Source organism: Prionailurus viverrinus, chromosome D3 (assembly GCF_022837055.1).
Source record: "Prionailurus viverrinus isolate Anna chromosome D3, UM_Priviv_1.0, whole genome shotgun sequence".
Classification (NCBI taxonomy): Eukaryota; Metazoa; Chordata; class Mammalia; order Carnivora; family Felidae; genus Prionailurus; species Prionailurus viverrinus.
The window spans coordinates 47075806-47094929 of NC_062572.1; the positions used below are offsets into that span (position 1 = coordinate 47075806).

The following is a 19124-nucleotide window of genomic DNA, read 5'->3' on the forward strand; positions in this document are numbered from 1 at the left end:
GAATCTGTCTTAAACCAAGAATTCAGGACCCTTAGTCACAGCTGCAATTTTAAGAATATAGGAAGCAAATAATAACAAAATATGCATCCTTTGTAGCTAATGGTTGGTTAATCACAGCACTGAAATTTGTGTATGAATATTTACATGTGTATACACTCGTATGAATGTGAATGCTTGTATTTGAATGTGTCAGTGCTTGTATTTGAATGTGTCACTTGACAGTTTATGACTCTCTCCTATGTATTATTAACATTTCATCCTCACAACAACGCCAGGAAGGATCTGAAATATTACTAGTGATAGGTCAGGGTGTCGGAATTGGTAGTGAGTTTGGGGCTGAAGGGAAGGGAAGACTGGTTTCTGAAGTGTCTTGCAGGGCCACACAGGCTCTGAGCATGGTCCACGGACCCTGCCTTGATGTAGTGGACATGATTTGAAGGGAGGCTTTCCTTTGTGAAAGCTACCAGATATCTGATCTGATGTCTCTGCTTTAGCCTGTACTGCATTCACTTCAGTATGATTTTTTTTTTCCTTCAAATTAAATGGAAAAAAAAAAATCATTCTCAGCACTCTCAGGGAATGGCTTCTAGGAAGACTGGCCCTTACTAGAGGCTGGCTAAGGGGGCTTGGAGGGATGTACACCTGAGGTCTGGACTGGGGACAACACCCAGTTTCCTTGAGCTGGGCCCTTAGAGTGGGTATGCAGGTCTGCTAGCTTGCCCGCTCCCCAGTCCTGTACCCTAGCCCGTCCCCACATCCCACCTGCGCTCAACTGTACATCCTTGTTGGGTTATCTTGTTAGTCTTACCTGAAGCCTCAAAGTTCAGAACTGACTAAACTTAGCTGGTGGCCCCAGCCCAGACCTCAGTGTGGCTTTGGGAAGCCAGGCACTGCTACTCCAAAACTCATTCTTGAAGCATAATGTCCCAGGTACCCAGGCCCCATGGCAGGAGCCAGCCCTTGGGACCCATGGTCAGAAAGGCTTGAGTAAGACAAAAATTTTGGTAGCAAAAACCCAAATAGAAATATCACAGCTCCCTTTCTCAAGACAAGACCAAATTTCAAACTCCTGTTTGTTGATTTTTTTTTTTTTTATTGCTGTTTTGCTTCTTGCAGTTGCCAGGTGAACTTTGAAAAATAGACAAATAAGCTCTTTTTAGCCTGTGGGTCAGTTCTGTTAGTCCTGTAGTGCAAGCAAATGCCGTATATTCCAGGAAAAAGGTAATTGGAATTCAAGTCATTTTGTTCAACAAATATTCATTTACAATTTATCTTGAAAACAGAAAGAAAGAAAGGAAACGGCCACTAGCTGGGCCTCTGCTTCCAGGCATAGTCAAGTTAAGCATTGAAGCAGCTGTCCAGGTGGCTCAGGGCAGAGTCCTGCTACAGAAGAAAAATGATTTGGTGTTGTTTTTAAACTGAATTTTCCAATGTTTTTCTTCACCCTCTAAATTCTTTAAATTTACCATTTTCAGTTCCCATTACTGTTGTTGATACAGGAGAATTTTTTTAAGGTGACAAGAAAGAATAATGACTTTGGAATCCGTGTAGGTTATGTTATTGTAACTGAGGACAATAGTTTTCATTAGCTGGCTTTCCAGAGACCCATATAAATTATCATCAGAATTATCAAGGAAGTTGTCTTTCATGGTTTTTTTTTGTTGTTTGTTTGTTTTTTAAAGCTTCCTTGCTTCCAGCCGTATTGGCCTCATTATCCTCAGGGATGATTCAAACCATTTGTCTGGTCTTCCTTCCTGTCTTTGTGTGGAGATGTCTCAGCTGTCCTGCAGGCAACTGACCGGGTTTTTGAAATGACTTTATTTTTCAGATGTCGAACTCTCTCAGGTTCGCCCAGACCAAAGAACTTTAAGAAGATTCATTTTATCAAGAACATGCGGCAGCACGATACCAGGAATGGCAGGTACCACTGTGACAGAAGCTGCCCCACCAGCCTCCCTGTTGTGGGAGGGGAGGGAGGGTCTGGTGTGGATGGGAGGAGGGGGCCGTTTAAATGGCCAGAGCTCCGCAAAGAGAAACCCACACTGTTAAGATGAACAGGACTTCATGGAACCTTTCCAGACTCTTTCTAACCCCCTCCCACCAGAAGTCTATAAAAAATAATGCTGCTTGATAGAGCCCAAAAGCTTGGTGAGAGTTTTAGGTTAACCGCAAATGGAATATTAAATAGTACTCAAATATATTTTTATAGAAAACTGAAGAGGAAAAAGTTGCTTTTTTTTCTTTTTCTGCTTTGTTGGGCTTTGTTTTCTTTCTCTCTTTTTTTTTTTTTTTTTCCATGAGGGCTACATGCTCTGGTCAGTAAATATCCCATCAGATCTGTGCCTGAACTTGGTTTTGGTGCTAACTTTGCTGACTGTCTTTAGGAAAGCAGAATGACAACTTTGCCAGCAGATTCTTTTTGGGCGCTGATTCGAATGCCTGGCCCTGCTGACATCTGGAGCACATGTTTCTCCAGCTCTTCTATTGCTCTTTTGGAAAGTACTATTAAATGAAAATTACCGTAATTGAAATTCATATAACCTTGGTATTAAAACTCCCGCAACAAATAGAGCAGAATCCTTGTTGCTGGCATGCTTATGACTGAATAGCCACGTCCGTTCATGGGAGCCTGACAACAGCATGGGGACAGAGCCCCATAACTCTCGGGGTCCCTCATGCCCTGTACCTTTTAGGAATGTCTCCCTCCCACTGACCCATGACCTGGAGAGTGGTTTCTCTTGAATGGGAGAGTTAGAGATATCGCCTCAGCAGAGGTCCTGCCACAAAGACCATTTTGTGTTATTGCCTCCTGATATACAGAAAACTGTATGGGCCCCGCTAATCTCTAATCCATACCAAGTGCAAATTGGTAAACAAGTCTGTAGTTAGACTCGTGGAATGACTAAGGCCCAGCATACTTGCCTGTTATTTGGTATAAAAAACACTGTATAACCCCCAAAATAACACTGATGATTACAGTTTTTAAAGACTTGTTTTCTTGAAGTTAATATCTGATTTTTAAACCGACTTAAATAGGGAACATAATTTTACAGCTCTTCCGTGATTTCAGAATAGCAGAACTGCGCTCTTTCATCAAATAATGTTTACGTAGTTAGTGTATATTCCTATTTTAAATAGAGCTTTTAGTGAAAATATACCCGGCTGTCCTCTGTTGCAGAGATTGCTCTGAATTTCTCTCACTGCATCTCACCCTCATGCTTACTGGGCTTTATTCCTTTGACCATAGCGTTTTATTCTTCCTTTGAGGCTCTTAAACCTCACTCATGCCATTTTTAGTATAATTGCTCATTGTTTATTTACATTTGTGTTCTTCTCATAATCTCTTTAACCATAAAATAAACAGATAGCCTTTAATTCCTAAATCCAGTCAAGACCGTTGTGCCAAACGGATAGGATAGCCTTCCCCATCTCTCAAGGTGGGGATGCTGTTGAGGTCACAGAGGCAGCCCGACCACCTGGCCTGGTGGGGTAGTGACAGGATGTAGTTAATAAAATGTGTGGGCCGATGGGACTGCCAGCGCACATGACAGAGCCGGCCTTCCCGGCACACCCTTGACCCAGGAACAACATAAACAGTCCAGAAAGCATTCAGTTGCTAGCAGTTTTGCTGGGGAATTTTCAGAGGGAGCCAGGAAGGATTATTAGCTTATCTGAAGATCTGAGAACTGGAATTGATGGCAGGAAAGCAAGCTGAGAGCTGTTGTGGGGCCACAGGCTGTGGTCTGTGCCATGGCCGGTTGTATCTGCCCAGGTAAGAGCTGCTTTTCCTGTGCCAGAGGAAGATGAAAGGGCTGCAGGTGCTCTCCTTCCTTCCTCTGTGTTTTTAGCAAGGGTGTATCAACCTTAGATGGATGAAAGAAAGAACTGGAAAGGACACCAGGAAGATAATACGGTTTCTGAGGTGACAGAAGGAAATTGTGGTCAAGAGCTGATGAATAGGAGGAAGTGACCAGCCTTTTGAGAAAGGAAAGGAGAGTTGCCCCCCACCCCCACCCTTGGGCAGCAGGCATGATGAGATCGTCCTGGCAGAGGGACATGTGGATGAGCTCTGGTCCAGCAGCGGTGGAGAGGAGGGATCCTGGTCATGCTCTTGGAAGAGAGGACTACTGCATCAGCAGGGGTCTCTGAATCTCCCACCTTCCACGTACTGAGGCGCATGCACACACCACACCAGAGGGTGCATTCCTGCAGTGAGGATCAAACTCAGGTTTCTTACCTGTGTTGGGAGGAATGAGGCTTTACGGAGAAGGCTGGAGGTGTTCATTAAAGAGCTTGGAGGGCTGTACAGAAAATGGAATGGCCTCAGTACTGGTATCCTGACTCCTCTTTAACTGGGGAAAAAGACTGAGAAGGGGCCTGCAGAGTCCCCAGGCCCAGTCCTGCAGCAGTTCCCACTCATGGTTGTGCCAGCTCCCAAGTCACCTTGTGACCACTGACTAGCACAGACCAGCCTCTCAAGACTGCACCCGCATCTGGGGCCCATTTGCTGCTCTGGAACTGAAGACCTCGGTGTTGAGGCTGCTCTGTCCCCAAGCCCGCTGACCATGAGACTGAGGCACCAGTATCGATTGGGGGTTTGGGCTCAAAGCTCAGCAAGGACCAGTGCGCCTGACCCCGGGAGAGGAGAGCATCTGTTGTGGGACTCAGTGCCCAACCTGTGAGTGTGAAGCACAACTTAAGATGAGAAGGAGAAAAAAATCAGAAAAACTGAGAACCAAGTATGATAAAAGACCATACTTGCATCCAGCCCAAGTGGGTATAAAATGATCAGTAATATCAAAGGTAACCACTTAGAAACAAACTTTGGAGTCTCGGCCAGCCTCGTGTTCTCCCACTTCTCTCTGTGACATTAGAGGAATCTCTACTGATGTGTGAAGCAGAGGTGAGCACCTTCAATGGAAGATGTTCTGATGGAGGATGGAATCTGCTTTAATGAAAAACTACCTTCACCTTCAGAATCAGTGGATTCTGTGTGACTGGCCTTGGGCACCTGCTGGAAGGCTTTGTGTGCGGATAAAGCACAGAGCACCAAGCTCAGGGTGTTTGGGGGTCATGTTGCAGACCCTTAAGCCAGGTGGGGCTGCGAAGGATGGAGCCTAGGCATAGTTTACAGACCCAGTGATGGAAGCTTCAGCTCTGCCTTTGGGACCACATGCCATCATGAGTTCTTTACCAGCCCTGCATGGTGCTTCAGCTCCTGGCAGCTAGGGGAAGTGGTGAAGGGAGCTGCTGTGCTCTGGTTTCACTTCTGTTCTAACACAAAGACAGGTTGGTGATGGGAAAGTTGTGTCGGACTTGATGTTTGTGAAAAGAAGCAGTGCTTGGCTGGGTTTTAGAAAGATAGATCTCAGAAAATTCAGACTACGAAGTCGATTCTGGTGGCTGCAACCACATGTCCAAAGGGATTATAAAGTATGAGTATCATAAAGTGATAATGGGTAACATATATGGAGTGTTTACTGGGTACCAGGCTCTAAGTACTTTATTTCATTAACTCAACTCAGGAGGTGTTTGTGGAGTGAGTGGACAGAGGTTTCAAAGGACTTTCAGTCTTCAGAACTATGTATCTTGAGGAATGGAAAGAATTTAGAAACACAGATAATCCTTGAAACAGTCTTATGAGGAAGGTATTGCTGTTGCGTTAAGTAGAATGATGCCTGCCAGAGATGTCCATATCGTAACCCTGTAAATATGCTGGTTACATGGCAAGGGGCGGGGGGGCTGAGGTCTCTGACCAGCTGCCCTTAAAATAACAGGATTATCCTGGATTATCTGGGTTTGCCCAAAGTAATCACTGGGTTCTTAAAGGCAGTAGAGGGAGGCAGGAGAGTCAGTCTCAGAGTGATGTGAGAAAGACTTCACTGGCCATGGCTGGCTTTGAAGATGGAGAAAGGGGCCAGAAGCCAAGGAATATGGTGGCCCCTAGAACCTGGAAAAGGCAAGAAAACAGGTACTTTTCTGAGCCTTCCTTCAGTGGGAACTGGCTCTAACCCCTCTGTGTTGGCACCACGAGACCCGTTTCAGAGTTGTTACCACCAGAGTCATAATAACTCCTTTGTTTTAAGCCACTGACTTTGTGATAATTTGTTACTGCAGCCATAGGAAACGAAAACACTCATCATCCCAGTTAACAAGGGAGGAAGCTGGAGTGCATGGCTGGAAAGTAGGGGGTGGAGTCCACATCCAGGCATCGGATTTTAAAACTCATTCTCCTAATAAGGGAAAGGTGGGCGATAAAAATCCAAATATAAGACAGCATGTCATGGTGAAATTTGAGAAAACTACTGAATTCTAATTTTTAAAATCCATTAGCTAAAGACTAAAGACTAATAAAAGAATGGCTTAAGAAAACTTATAAGAATAGTGTGAAGGGCCCTAAAGTCCATAGTGAAGGAAAGACTGTTGAAAGAAAAATTGGCACCCTCATACGTAGCTGGTGGGAATGTAAAAGCCACTACGGAAGACAGTTTGGCAGTTCCTCAAGAAGTTAAACATAAAATTACCTTATGACCCAGCAATTCTTCTACCAGGTTAATGCCTAAAAGAATTCTAAAGAGGAACTCAAACGCATAGTTGTATGCCCATGGTCATAGCATAGCAACATCATTTACAACAGCCCAAAGGTGGAAACAACCTCAGTGTCCATGAACAGATAAGTGGATAAACAAAATATGGTATGTTCATACAAAGGAGTATTATTCAGCCGTAATAAGGAATGAAGTGCTGATACATGCTATGATATGTATAAACCCTGAAAACATTATGCTGACAGAAATAAGACACAAAAGGTAAATAGTGTATGATTCCATTTATACAGAATATCCAGAATAGGTAAATTTATAGACAGTAGCAGATGAACAGTTACCAGGGACTGGGTGAAGGGACACAGAGTTGCTGTTTGGGGCAATGGGAAGGTTTTGGAAATAGTGGTGATGATGGCACAGTATTGTGCATGTACTTAATGATGCTAGATTGTACACCGAAAAATGGTCAAATGTATATTACATATAAATATAATGTATTTTGTGCCAATGAAAGAAAATGCCAGCGATAGCTATGGTCCTTTTAAAACCATATTCAAAAGAGGGAGGGGAAGGATGGTAAACTTCTTGGGGCTAATGGTACAAGGACAGAGCAAATGTCTGCTGCTGGATGTTTTAGCTTCAAGTACAACTGTGAAGTACAGACTGTAAACAGAGCAGTGTTCTCGGAGCAGTGTTCTCAGCATACTGGAGGCACTCAGGAAACATATCATTTATTGTGGAAGAAGCAAATGGAGAAGCCTTACATTTTAAGTGAGTTCTAGTCTTTGGGACTAGATCCCAGGAAATGGAAAGAATTCAGACACACAGATGATCTTTAAAATGCCATGGAGAATAAAAGAAGTTCTAAGTCGAATGGCAGCCAGATGTTGCCTTCAAAAAGTCAAAAAGAGACTAAGGTGGTAGCAGAGGGTGAGTTCTAATAATCACAGGCTAGCAAGCAAGCCTAGAGCGGATTGCGAGCAAAGCTCTGGAAGGGACTGGGAAGCAGATGGTTTTCAGAAGTCAGCATGACTTCACTGAGAAAAAGTCATGCTAAGTTAACTTCATTTCTGTATTGATGGAATAACTAGGGTAGTAAATGAGAAGACTGCCATAGACATGACATTTCTTGATCTCGGAGAAATGTTAGACTGTTCGTCATTATCACACATGCCAGCGTTTGCTGGGTGATTGTGAAGCTGGAGAACCTGCTGGCAGTGGGAAGTTGTTAGCCGGCTCTAGTCAGCCTGAAGGGAGGTTGAAGAAGAATAGCACATGGTATTCCCTCGAGCGTATTGCCTCCTCTGCAGAGGGAAGGCCAGTACGCCTCAAACGGGAGACCAAAGGCAGGAAGAGAAGGAGAATATGTTACAGATGAGGACCATGCAACTCAGTCCCACAATCGCTGGAAATGCTAGGCCCAGCTCACCGAGATTAAACTCAGCAGGGATAATAAATGCAGTCGAGGTAGATGATCATTTACAGTACAGGATAAAGGCTTTTCACAAGTTTGTGTGAAAGATCTTGTGGAATTTAGATAGACCGTGATTTCCAGAGAGCCTAGCAGTGTGTTGGAACTACAGAGTGAGCTAATTAACTTGTCCTAATGGAGGGAAATGTATCGCTTTCGCACCCAGCCTGGGTCAGTCCCATCTGCCATGTTGCGATCAGCCTGAGTGCACTGTTTTAGAACACTGGATTTGTATTGGGATGGCCTCACTGCAGCGGACTAGGATTTTCTAAGCCCCTTCTTTACGGAAGGATGGATGATTATGTGTATCGAATGGCAACAGCCAGGTTGTCCATCTCGTTTCAGTGAACTGCCTTATATATAAACAGCTATTTTGGGGGAAGGAGACATGTGCATCCAGACAGAAGGTGCCGATAGAGTAGTTCCTCAACTACACAGAATGCGGAGTGATACCCATAGAGGTACTGGCCTGCCCTGTGCTGGGACTGTTTCAAGTGATGGGATGTATCTGTAAATGAAGCAGACAAAGATCCCACTTTAAGGACTTACGGGCTAGCTGGGGAGGCAGCCAAGAAAACCTATCCTGTCAGAGATGGGACAGATGTGCTGTGGAGGAAAGCTGAAGTAGCTGAGGGGTTGGGGGTGTGGAGACAGGGCATGTGGTGGGCCAAGGCTTCACTGATGAGGAGACTTTTAAGCAGAGGTCTGAAGGAGGTGAGGGAGCCAACCCTGTGCCGTCCCTGCCAGTGGGGAAGGACATGGAAGGTGGGTGGGATGGCAACTGCAGAGTCACTAAGGCTGGAACATTTCACTGACGAGTGTGTCTGAGGAACTTTAGGAAAGCTGGTGTCGGTGGAGTAGAGAGAGGGAGAGAGGAGGAGATGAACCCTGAGAAGTCCTGCAGGATAGATTGTGATGATGTCTGCTTTTATTGTCAGCAAGATGAGAGCCATGGAGGGTGCCGAGCAGAGAAGACCAGTGTGGTCTGACTTGCATTTGAACAGGAGCTTAACCAACCATCAAGGGCAAGCATTGCAGGACCTTTTTGGTAACCTTATTCTTACAGAAAATTAAGGGATGTGTATATTGTGTATTGTCTTTTAAAAAAGACAAGTTTTTTGAAAGATTTTTTTAAGATTTATGTATTTTTGATAGCATGAGCAGGGGAGGGGCAGAGAGGGAGACACAGAACCCAAAGCAGGCTCCAGGCTCTAAGCTATCAGCAATGAGCCCTGTGTGGGGCTCAAACCACAAGATCATGACCTGAGCCGAAGTCAGACGCTTAACCAATCGAGCCACCCAGGTGCCCCTGATAATGAAGTTTAAAAATGACTTGAGTGGTGCCTGGGTGCCTTGGTTGGGCGTGCAACTCTTGATTTTAGCTCAGGTCATGATCTCATGGCTCACGGGATCAAGCCTGCTTGGGATTCTCTCTCTTCCCCTTTCTCTGCTCTTCCCCTACTCATTCTGTCTCAAAATAAACAAACTTCTAAAAATGACTTGAGGTCTTTAGAAAGTTGTTACAAATATATGAGCAAAACCCTCTGTCACAAAAGAGAGGTGACCAGTGATCAACAGTGATCCCATGCCAGAGTGTCTGGAACAGGCCCCCCGAAAATCCTGTGAAGGAGGGTGGTTGGCAAGCGGGATCTGCTGCTGAGTAGAGAAAAGCCAGGTACCCTTCGATTTCCTCTGCATCTGTGCTAAGAGCCCCACTGTCTGCTGGCGACAAGAGGTTAAACACAAGTGAAGACAAACCTCGTCCTCAGGGACAAGATACACCTTTGAAAATGACCAACATTACAAGGCCAGCTAGTACGAGTGGAGAGCTGATTGCTGGTGAGGTAGAACTGGGCCATCGGAATGGAAAGTGGAGCCTCTAAGCCTGAAGATCAAAGACTAGCAGGTGGCCTAGTGACCTTTCAGGAACGTCTTAGTGACCCTCATGGTCCTATTAGGAAAGGACCTTTTCTCCTGGTGCTTCCAGTTCCCGAGCCACAAACATTTGTCTTTGAGAATGATAGGAGACAAGAGCCGTCATTTCAGATGGGTGACCCCCCCCCCTCCCTCAGGCGTATAGCCATTATTTGGCACTGTTTGGAAGTCATCTGGTTTTCAGACGTCTGGCTGCCAAGTACACTGGAAGTGCCCACCTCCCGGGTCTGCTTTGAGAACCATTTCACTCAGAAGAGGCAGAGAAATGTTCTTTGCCGTGACTGACTGGGCTGTCTCCTCCTTTGGGAGGAATTTTCAAAGAGGTTTAAAAGGGTTTGAGAATGACAAAGAAGTGAGGTAGACCATTGCGTCTTTAAAGTGTGGACTCAGTAGGAAGGAAAAAATATAAAAGATTTCGGCGCCCTTTATCTGCTTTCCAAAGTCAGTTGGTAAAAGTATGGTAACTGAAGTCAGGTTGCAGCCTTTCCTTTTTATACTGAAAATTTTGGAGGGAGGGCAGGGGACGGGTAATAACTAAATTAAGAGCTTGCCTGTGATCTCATCAGTCCCAATCTGTCAGCCTAGTTTAGTTTGAAAAATGAGTTGGAGGAAATGGCACATCTCAAAAAAAATAAAACCCCTAGTTAAGTTGTGGACTGGCCTTCTTGAAAGTGGAAAAATGGCATTGCCTTTTCTCCCTCAAATGAATGCATCTGACTTGATAGATGGTGAGCCTCTTCTTTGAGGCTCCGTGCAACATCTGCCCTTCCCAAACAGGCTTTTCCCATCAAAGAACTCTTGTTGCTCCTTACAAAACCAGAACCCGCCATTCCCCAGTAGCACTGGCTGGTGCAGAGGCATCCTTATTTGTATTCATCTGTCTGTAACCAGCCGACAGCACAACCTCAGGCCTGGGGGCTACGAGCAGACAGACTGAAGAAGCCTTCGGCAATCCCTAAGCCTCACTTAGATTCGGCCCGAAATGGCCCCCAGGATCACCCCCCGGTGTGCTGACCCAGTGGCTTTCCTTTGCACCTTCCCTGGTGCTGCGAGTGGCAGGAGCGAGGGAGGAGCTGGGCACATAGACCACCGCCAGGGATGCTTGTACCTTGGGGTGCGCACCACATGCTAGCTTCTATTATTTGTGTCTAAGAAACAGGGAGGTTATACTGGGACTCTGCACCAAGCTTTGCAGGGATTACTGTCAGTGCTTCGCACGCACAGATGTATTCAAAGTGTACAAGCACTTGTTGCTTTTCAACCGGTTTGATTTACAGGAAGTAAAATGAGCCACAGAGAAAGAGTTTGGGAGTTGGGCAGAACCTTCTCTTGGTGGTTCTGCTTCAATTCTCTGCTTGGTGAGAGGGCTTGGGGGCCCCGGGGGAGACCAGATCGTGGTCCCCACCAGTGGTATGCAACAATTGGAGGAGAAAACCATAATGCACATGGCTTCGGGCCAGGGCCTGCGACACAGCTACCAGTGCTATCCTGGAAGTGCAGGAGAGCAGGTAGCAGAGGGCTCCAGGGCTCGAGGGGAGACTCCCTTAAACTGGCGCTTGGCTTGTTTTCCTCCCATCTCCCTGTTAGTGAATTCTTAGGCTGAGTCCCAACCCCAGTACTTCAGAATGTGATCTTATTTGGAAATAGAGTTGTTGCAGATGTAATTAGTTGAGATTGTACCAGAGCAAGGTAGGCCCATAATCTTAATATTGGTGCCCTTGTTAAAAGGGGGAAATTTGGAGACAGACCTGCACACAAGGAGAATGCCGTGTGTTATATTGCTGCCTGCTGAGGCACTGCCAGAAGCTGGCAGAGAGGCCTGGAGCAGACCCTTCTTTGATGCCTTCATCAGAGGGAGCACGGCCTGGTGGACACCTTGGACTGGGACTCTGGGCCGCCCGGAGCAAGAGACCACCGGTTCTGGTGTGTAAACCATTCAGCACATGGCCCCTTGTTACGGCAGCCCCTGCAGACACACTCCCTTTCTTGCTCGCGTGGCTGTTAGGAGCTCCACTGCCTGTCCTGTTGTGGGGAGCTCACCTAGCCACAGTTTTGGTCATGGTCACTGTCACTGTCACCGTCACGGTCACCAGTCACCATCTTAACCACCCCCAGGCTTCTTGTGCCTCGGGACCCACTCCCTCCCCAGTTTGGGAAGCCTTTCGGGAGCTGGCCTGCAGCCTTAACCTGTTTCTGCTCCTCTACTGCCAAGCCACCATCTAGCTATGCAGAATTATTTACAGTAGTTGCATGGTTATGAGAAGAGTTTAGTGATCCATGGAAGAAATAGCCACAGAAATTACACATGGAGCTGAAATACTGTGCTTTAACTTAAAGCATATTGGTGGTCATCCGTTCAGCAGGTTTCTTGTTTTGTTTGTTTTATTGAGGACATTTTATTTTATTTTTTGAAGTTTATTTTTATTTTATTTTGAGAGAAAGTGCAAGAGGGGGGAGGGGCAGAGAGGGGGAGAGAAAATCCCAACCGACGTGGGGCTCGAACTCCTAAAACTGTGAGATCGTGACCTGAGCTGAGATCAAGAGTCAGATACTTAACTGACTGTGCCACTCTGGTGCCCCATTCAGCAGGTTTTCTGATGCCAAAAAAAGGTTTTTCTTTGCTTTTGGGCCCATGGATCAGACTCTGTCTCTGGCATCAAAGCCACATATCGTTATTCCCACCTATTGCTGCCATGTCCAGATTGGATTTATTTTATTATTTAAAAGATTTTATTTATTTTTAAGATTATTATGTTTTTAAGCAATCTCTGCACCCAATGTGGGGCTTGAACTCCTGACCCCAAGATCAGGAGTCACATACTCTTCCGACAAAACCAGCCAGGCACCCCCAGATTAGACTTCCTTAAAGTGACCCAAGAGGGGCGCCTGGGTGTCTCAGTCGGTTGAGCTTCCGACTTTGGCTCAGGTCATGATCTCACAGTCTGTGAGTTCGAGCCCCGCATCAGGCTCTGTGCTGATGGCTCAGAGCCTGGAGCCTGCTTCAGATTCTGTGTCTCCCTTTCTCTCTGCCCCTCCCCTGCTCAGGCTCTGTCTCTCTCTGTCTCAAAAATAAATAACATTAAGAAAAATAAAAAATAAATAAATAAAGTGACCCAAGAATCTAAGTGCAAAATCCAATTGGATATTCAGTGTTTTCCTAATCTTTCTAGTAACCGCCCCCTCCCCCCCAGTTTTTTCAGTGACTTGCCTTGCTTGAATATGTTTTAAAGCACTTGGTGTTTTTACAGCATTATGTCCTTTTCCCCTTCACATTTGATCAGTTTGTGTAGCTTTTGTTGAACAAATACAAGTAGCAAGCACAACTGGAGTAAACAGGTTGGGGATGTGCATAATTAACTCTTCATAAGTAAACAACTCAGAGTGTATATTCTAGAGAACAAGCCTCCCCACCTGAGCTTTGAGTGTGTGGTGAGTGTTGGTCAGAGTGACTCACCCTGGTGGTTCAGGCACATGGAGGTCAGCAGAGTTTTCTTGCACACTGCGTTCCTCAAGAGGCCTTCTGCTCTTTCTCCTCCCAGCATTGACTTAGGCATTCCCTCCACCAGTTTATCTTCTCCTTGCCCCTTATCCCTTAGGTCTTAACTTTGGTGTCACTTCTTCCAGGAAGCCCACTTTGCCTCCTTCAGGCCAGGTTACCGGTCCCTCAGATAACAACCTCTACTTCTCAGTCAGGGCACTCCCACCCCTGTGTAAATGTACCTCCTACCCAACTGGAAGCTTTGTGAGCAGGGAGCTCTTGGCTTTGTCAGTTCCGATCCCCAAGGTCTGGCAGAGTAAGTGCTCAGAAAGTATCTGTGGAAGGGAGAGAGGGGCAGAAGAGCATACACAGCTATTTTTTGGGAGCCCTCCACCACTCCTGCTCTGTGGGATAAAGTGTGCCCCCTGAGCCAGCAGTGAGGGGCTGTGCTCGGGTACTAGCAGTGTTGGCAGTCCCGGGGGGCTGTGAAGATTGGGGCGGCTGTGAGCAGTCGTGAGAAGGAGATGCACACATCCGTTGATGAGAATCTCACCAGCTTGTATTTGCAGGCTACTGAGCGGAGACCCTCAGGTGCTTTCTGCTGTCTAATCCATGCCAGCCCTGGGGCCTCCAGTTCCTTCACCCCGACCAGCTGGGGGCCTGACACATCACTGTGACCACCATGTTTCCCTTCATCTGGTGCTCTGTATTCCCTCTTCTCACCTCTTGGAACCCCACTGCTCCTCCTTGGCCTGCCCTGCCCCTGGCCTCAGCCCTGCCTCGTGCTCGGGCTTCTAGGTCCCTCCTCTCCACAGGCTCGCTCCTTCCTTCCTTCCTTCCTTCCTTCCTTCCTTCCTCTCTCCCTCTCTCCCTTCCTTCCTTTCTTCCTTCCTCTGACTCTCAGAATTGGGAGATTGCTTTTCTTACATTTCAGAATGGAAGAGACAGATCTCTTTGTGAAGAAAGGGCTTGGAATTCTGCAGGTTGTCTGCTCTTTGCCCTCCTCCCAAGCTCGGCACATGCCGCGGTTAGGGGCCTGTTCCTAAGGAGGAAAAGCATCGCCCCCACCCATGGCTAATGAGAGTTTAAATAGAGGAAACAGAACGTTTTGTTTTTGTTTTAATTTTCATTCAAGTATGTAATCAGCCCTTCAGAAAGAGAGAGGGGTGTCAAGCCCCCCCCCCCAAGCTTGTAACATAGCACTGTGGGAAGAGGAAGCAGCTGGGGGGGAGGGGGGAGCAGGGGCTGGGAAGAGAAAGTGCCTGGCAGGCTCTAGTTCTCTGATTTCACAAAACTCATTTGTTTTCTGGCATCAGCCTTCACAGCTTTATCTTCTCTGTGCACCAGCAACCGTGCACGAGCGCAGGGAAGATGGCCGAGCGGGAGATGGGTGGCACTGCGCAGCCATGGGAATAAAGTGACTGCACGCCAGCTGTGTTCACTTTCCAGGGCTGCCAGACTGGGTAGCTTAAAACAACAAAAATGTGTGCTCTCGCAGCTCCGGAGGCCACGAGTCCACAATTAAGGTGTCAGCAGGGCCGTGTGCCCTCTGAAGGCTCTTAGGGAAGTGTCACCTCTCGCCCATTCTGGCTCCTGAGGGTGGCCGGCAATCCCAGGCGGGGCATCTTTGGCTTTTGGCTGCGCCACTCCAGTCCCTGCCTCCATTGTCACGTGGCCTTCTCTCCTCTGTGTGTACGGGAGGGTCCCCCAATGTCTGTCCTGATTAAATCCAGCCATTGGTTCTAATGCCCACCCTAGTTCAGGATGACCTTATCCCAACTTGATGACATCTGCAAAGTTCAAGGTGCCACGGACTTCAACATGTTAGGATTTCAGCGTGTCTTTTTAGGGAACATACCCCAGCATTTAAAAGTGTGTTCTTTCTCTTTCGTGTAGGGCATGAGCTACAGAACTAGGGAATGCGGTATTCACTTGTCCCCAGTACCTAAAGTGTCACCCTGGGCTGTGTTCATGCTCATCCACCATTGTTGCAAGTGTGATTTTCTTTAGCTTTAGAGTAAACGTTAGTTGCTTGTTTTATGTCCTTAAGAGCATATTTCTGCTATAATGGAATATTCCACCTGGGAGAGAGTGAACTTTCTTACAGCCAACAGAGATGCCCCAGGATTCTGGAAATAGAACAAAAAGCCAGTTTTTGGCATAAGAGGGGACATTTGAGGGTCCAGGATGTCATGAAATATTCCCTGGTCAGACATTGCTGGCTCCGGTCTAAAGGGTTGAGAGTGGATGTAATGACCGTGGTCTGTGGTGCTCTGTTAGCCATGGGGCCCGTTGTGTATCTCCTGGCTATTTGGAACACTCCAGTATCTCAGAGGCAGTGTGTGCCTTTGGAAGCTTTGTGGCCTGAAGCCCTGGTTTCCTCATACCAGAAACACTTTCCTAAGCAAGGAAATGAAGTTTTATGAAGAAGAAAGACGGTGCTCTTCATGCTTCCTGGAAGGGTTTGGAAAATGTTGTCTATCCAGAAGCAGCTCTCGCCATGTGGGCTGCAGCCCTAGGAGATTTTCCCTTTGTTGTTTTATTTTGTTTTTTTGTCTTTTTTTTTTTTCTTCTTTGGCAGATGTTTATATGGAAATGTGATCTTTAATTCCTTAAAGACCTATCCTTCTGGAGTTAATTCCTCTTTTGAAGTTACAATCTTTTGTGTAATGCTTTCTGGTCATTTTGACTCCAAGTAAAGTGTTAAATGTTACAGAAAGGAAAATTATGTGGACTTTCTGCATGCAATTTGGGCATCCAAGAAAATAACTGTATCGGTTGGAGGCCAAGACATGGAGGTGGCCAATTTCCGAAGCCCACTGGAAATGGAGTTTGGCTGTCTTCTGTCATTCTTGACAACTGCCATCTGATTGAATTCTTCCACAAATACAGAAGCACTTTAAGAAGGCAAATAAATCTGATTTTCTTCTTGGACATCACCATGATGATGGAGATTTCCCCAGTACTCACAGAGAGGAAAGCTGCAAATTCACAGGAACACTCCAGCTTTGGGGCATAGCACTTGGTTACGAGGGGCCTGCCTTTAGGTTTACACTGCTCAGAGTTACTCTTGGAGGAGACAGAAGGCGAGAGCTTGCCACTTGTTGTTATTTGCCTGCTCTGGCTAAGGCCGAAGCCCCTCCTGGATTCAGAGCTACTTCAGGAAACACGTTGGATGCGTACCTGGGAACTCTGTCAGCTCTTTGGAACTCCCCAGGAACAGCCACAAACTTGTGCAGAGCTGCTGTGTGGGTCTCTGCTCTGTATTCCTCCTCTGAACCCTGCATAAAGTGGAAGTCAACAGGATGGTTCAACCCCAAAAAGGAAGGGAAGTGCCCAAAGATTCAGTGGTCCTTATTTTTCTCCTCCCCACTCCAGCTGCTTGAGAATGGTCAACTGTGAAAGGACCAACCCTACTGGATTGCTGGAAAACGTTCCATATTCATAGTTGCTAAACCTGACCTATGTCTTAGAATAACATGTTTTTCTGAATGAGACTCAGGCTGTCAGCCTCTCCTAGACCTAAATGGTGAGGACCACACAGATGAGCACTCATTTAGCAGAACTCTAATGCTGCCTGTTTGCTAATAGACACATTGTGGTTGGGACTTTGGAAAGAATATTTAATTTCACATGCATTTATGTTCTCTCATTTTCTCGTTCTATTAAAAATGTCCAAACAAATTCAGTGTGTGGGAAGGAACCGTACGTTAGCACAAAGTAATGAAGAAAATGAACTAACACTAAGCCAGTTGAGTTTGCTCAACACATTCCTTCCTCTGTGTTGCAGAAGACACGGATGTTGAGCACCACCAGGAATGGGCAGTTCCAGGCTTTTCTCTTGGGTGGATGGCCGGGGATGGTGGGGGTTGTGTGAAGAACCTCTTTCTGTCTGGAAAAGGGCCCAGGCTGAGCAGAGCAGGAGAGTGAGGCATCGGTGGTGCTGGCAACTCATATCTGGGCTGTTGTGATGGGTCACCCTCTGGCCCCACCCATTCCTAGCCTGGTGACCTGCAGGCCAGGCTGGAAAGCCACCCTAGAAAATGTGGATGAAGGCAGACTTCTTGGGTCTAGGAAGTCCATGAATACCCCGTCAAACCTACAGGAGCAGACTCTTCTAGTAAGTCTTAGAGAAGGGCAAAGCATCAAGGCACATAGTGGCAAAGAGCATGGCTTCAGATCCCCAATGGGTCTCACCTGCTAGTGTGTCACTGTTGGCATGTCATTTACTTGCTCTCTTCATTTGAAGCATTTAGAATGGGGCATCTAATGGATACTTAGTAAGTTTTAAATATTATGTCTGCTTAAATAAATGGACACAGGCATTACAGCATCAGGATCTGTCTCTGGTCTCTCCGAGTAAGAGCCCAAGGAGCCTGGTTGCTGTTTCGCAAGGTGGTGTGCTCACAATTTATTTACCTCTTGGCCCTTGACGCCTTGGTGGTCCACTCTGTCTGTGACACTTCTGTTCTGGCAGCAGTGACAGGGTTTGGGTCCGTGGTATCTGACGAGAAACCTCTCCCTTGAGAGGAGAGAGAACCCCCCCCCCACCCCCCCCCCCACCCCCGCCGTGTGAGTGTTACGTGTAGGTTGTTAGACGGGCCACGTGTGTCATCCCTCAGCTGTCCTGGGAGTGCACCTTTCACATCTTGCGAGCCTGTGTTTTTGTTTTTTTTTTTTATGTTTATTTTTGAGAGACAGAGACAGAGCATGAGTGGGGTAGGGGCAGAGAGAGAGGGAGACACAGAATCCAAAGCCCGCCCCAGGCTCTGAGCCGTCAGCACAGAGCCCGACGTGGGGCTCGAACCCACGAACCGTGAGATCACGACCTGAGCCAAAGTCGGATGCTCAACCGACTGAGCCACCCAGGTGCCCTGCGGGCCTGTGTGTTTTAGCAGAGAGCTCTGAAGAGATTCAGAATCCAGGGTGAAACCTTCCTCAACCCAAGAAGGTGGTCCCCAGTAAAATCAGTTAATATTTATCGAGTGTGCATTATTTGCCAGGCACTGTTCTGAGGGCTTTCCCAGGATAGACTCATTTACTCTTTACAGCGTTCCAATAGGCTAGTTAGCAGTTTTATCCTGTCGTTTTAGTTGAGGAAACTGAGGCTCAGAAGAGTTTGTCAGTGGTCCGAAGTCACGCAAAGGTGACACAGCTGTTTGCAGCTGGGACTGTTGCTTCCACCCCCTTAACTATGTCAGATGAATCCCCATGGGATGAACAGACAGCCGTGGTCCTGCCTTCCCGGGGACGGACACTCAGGTGCTGCTCTGAAGCACAGCACTGCCCACACTGTTGATGGAGGGGCTGCCATGTATTCAGCCTCTGGACGCCCCTTGTAGAAGAAGAGGGAGGCAGTGGTGAGCAGCCCTCTGTGATCGGTGCACTCCTGGCAGTGGAAATCCGGAGCCAGCAACAGCACCAAAAAGGGAATGAGTAACTCAGTGAAGGGAGAGAAAATGCTTCCTGGGGCGGTGACTTCTGAGCTAGGTTTTGAAGACTACGTAGGAGTTCACTAAGCCTACCAAGTTGGGCTTAGCAGGCAGAAGAAATAGCATGCAAAGGACAGGGGTATGAAACAGCAGCGGTCTTTTAAAGGTGGGGGACAGCAAGTCCTTTAGGATGGGTGGATGATGAAGTGCCAAAGGGATGTCATGTTTGTTGAGACCAGAGAGGCAGAAAGAGCCAGAAGACA

The 19124-nt window shown here is 46.9% G+C and overlaps 1 protein-coding gene across 3 annotated transcripts in view; it reads left to right on the top strand.

Annotated features, from left to right (window-relative positions):
- Positions 1–19124, top strand: part of CABLES1 (Cdk5 and Abl enzyme substrate 1) — a 113682-nt gene that overhangs the window by 51617 nt on the left and 42941 nt on the right. For all 3 annotated transcript variants that reach the window (XM_047827373.1, XM_047827374.1, XM_047827375.1), the window contains one exon: positions 1829–1921. In XM_047827373.1, the coding sequence (XP_047683329.1) occupies positions 1829–1921 (93 nt within the window). The remainder of the gene's footprint in view (positions 1–1828; positions 1922–19124) is intronic.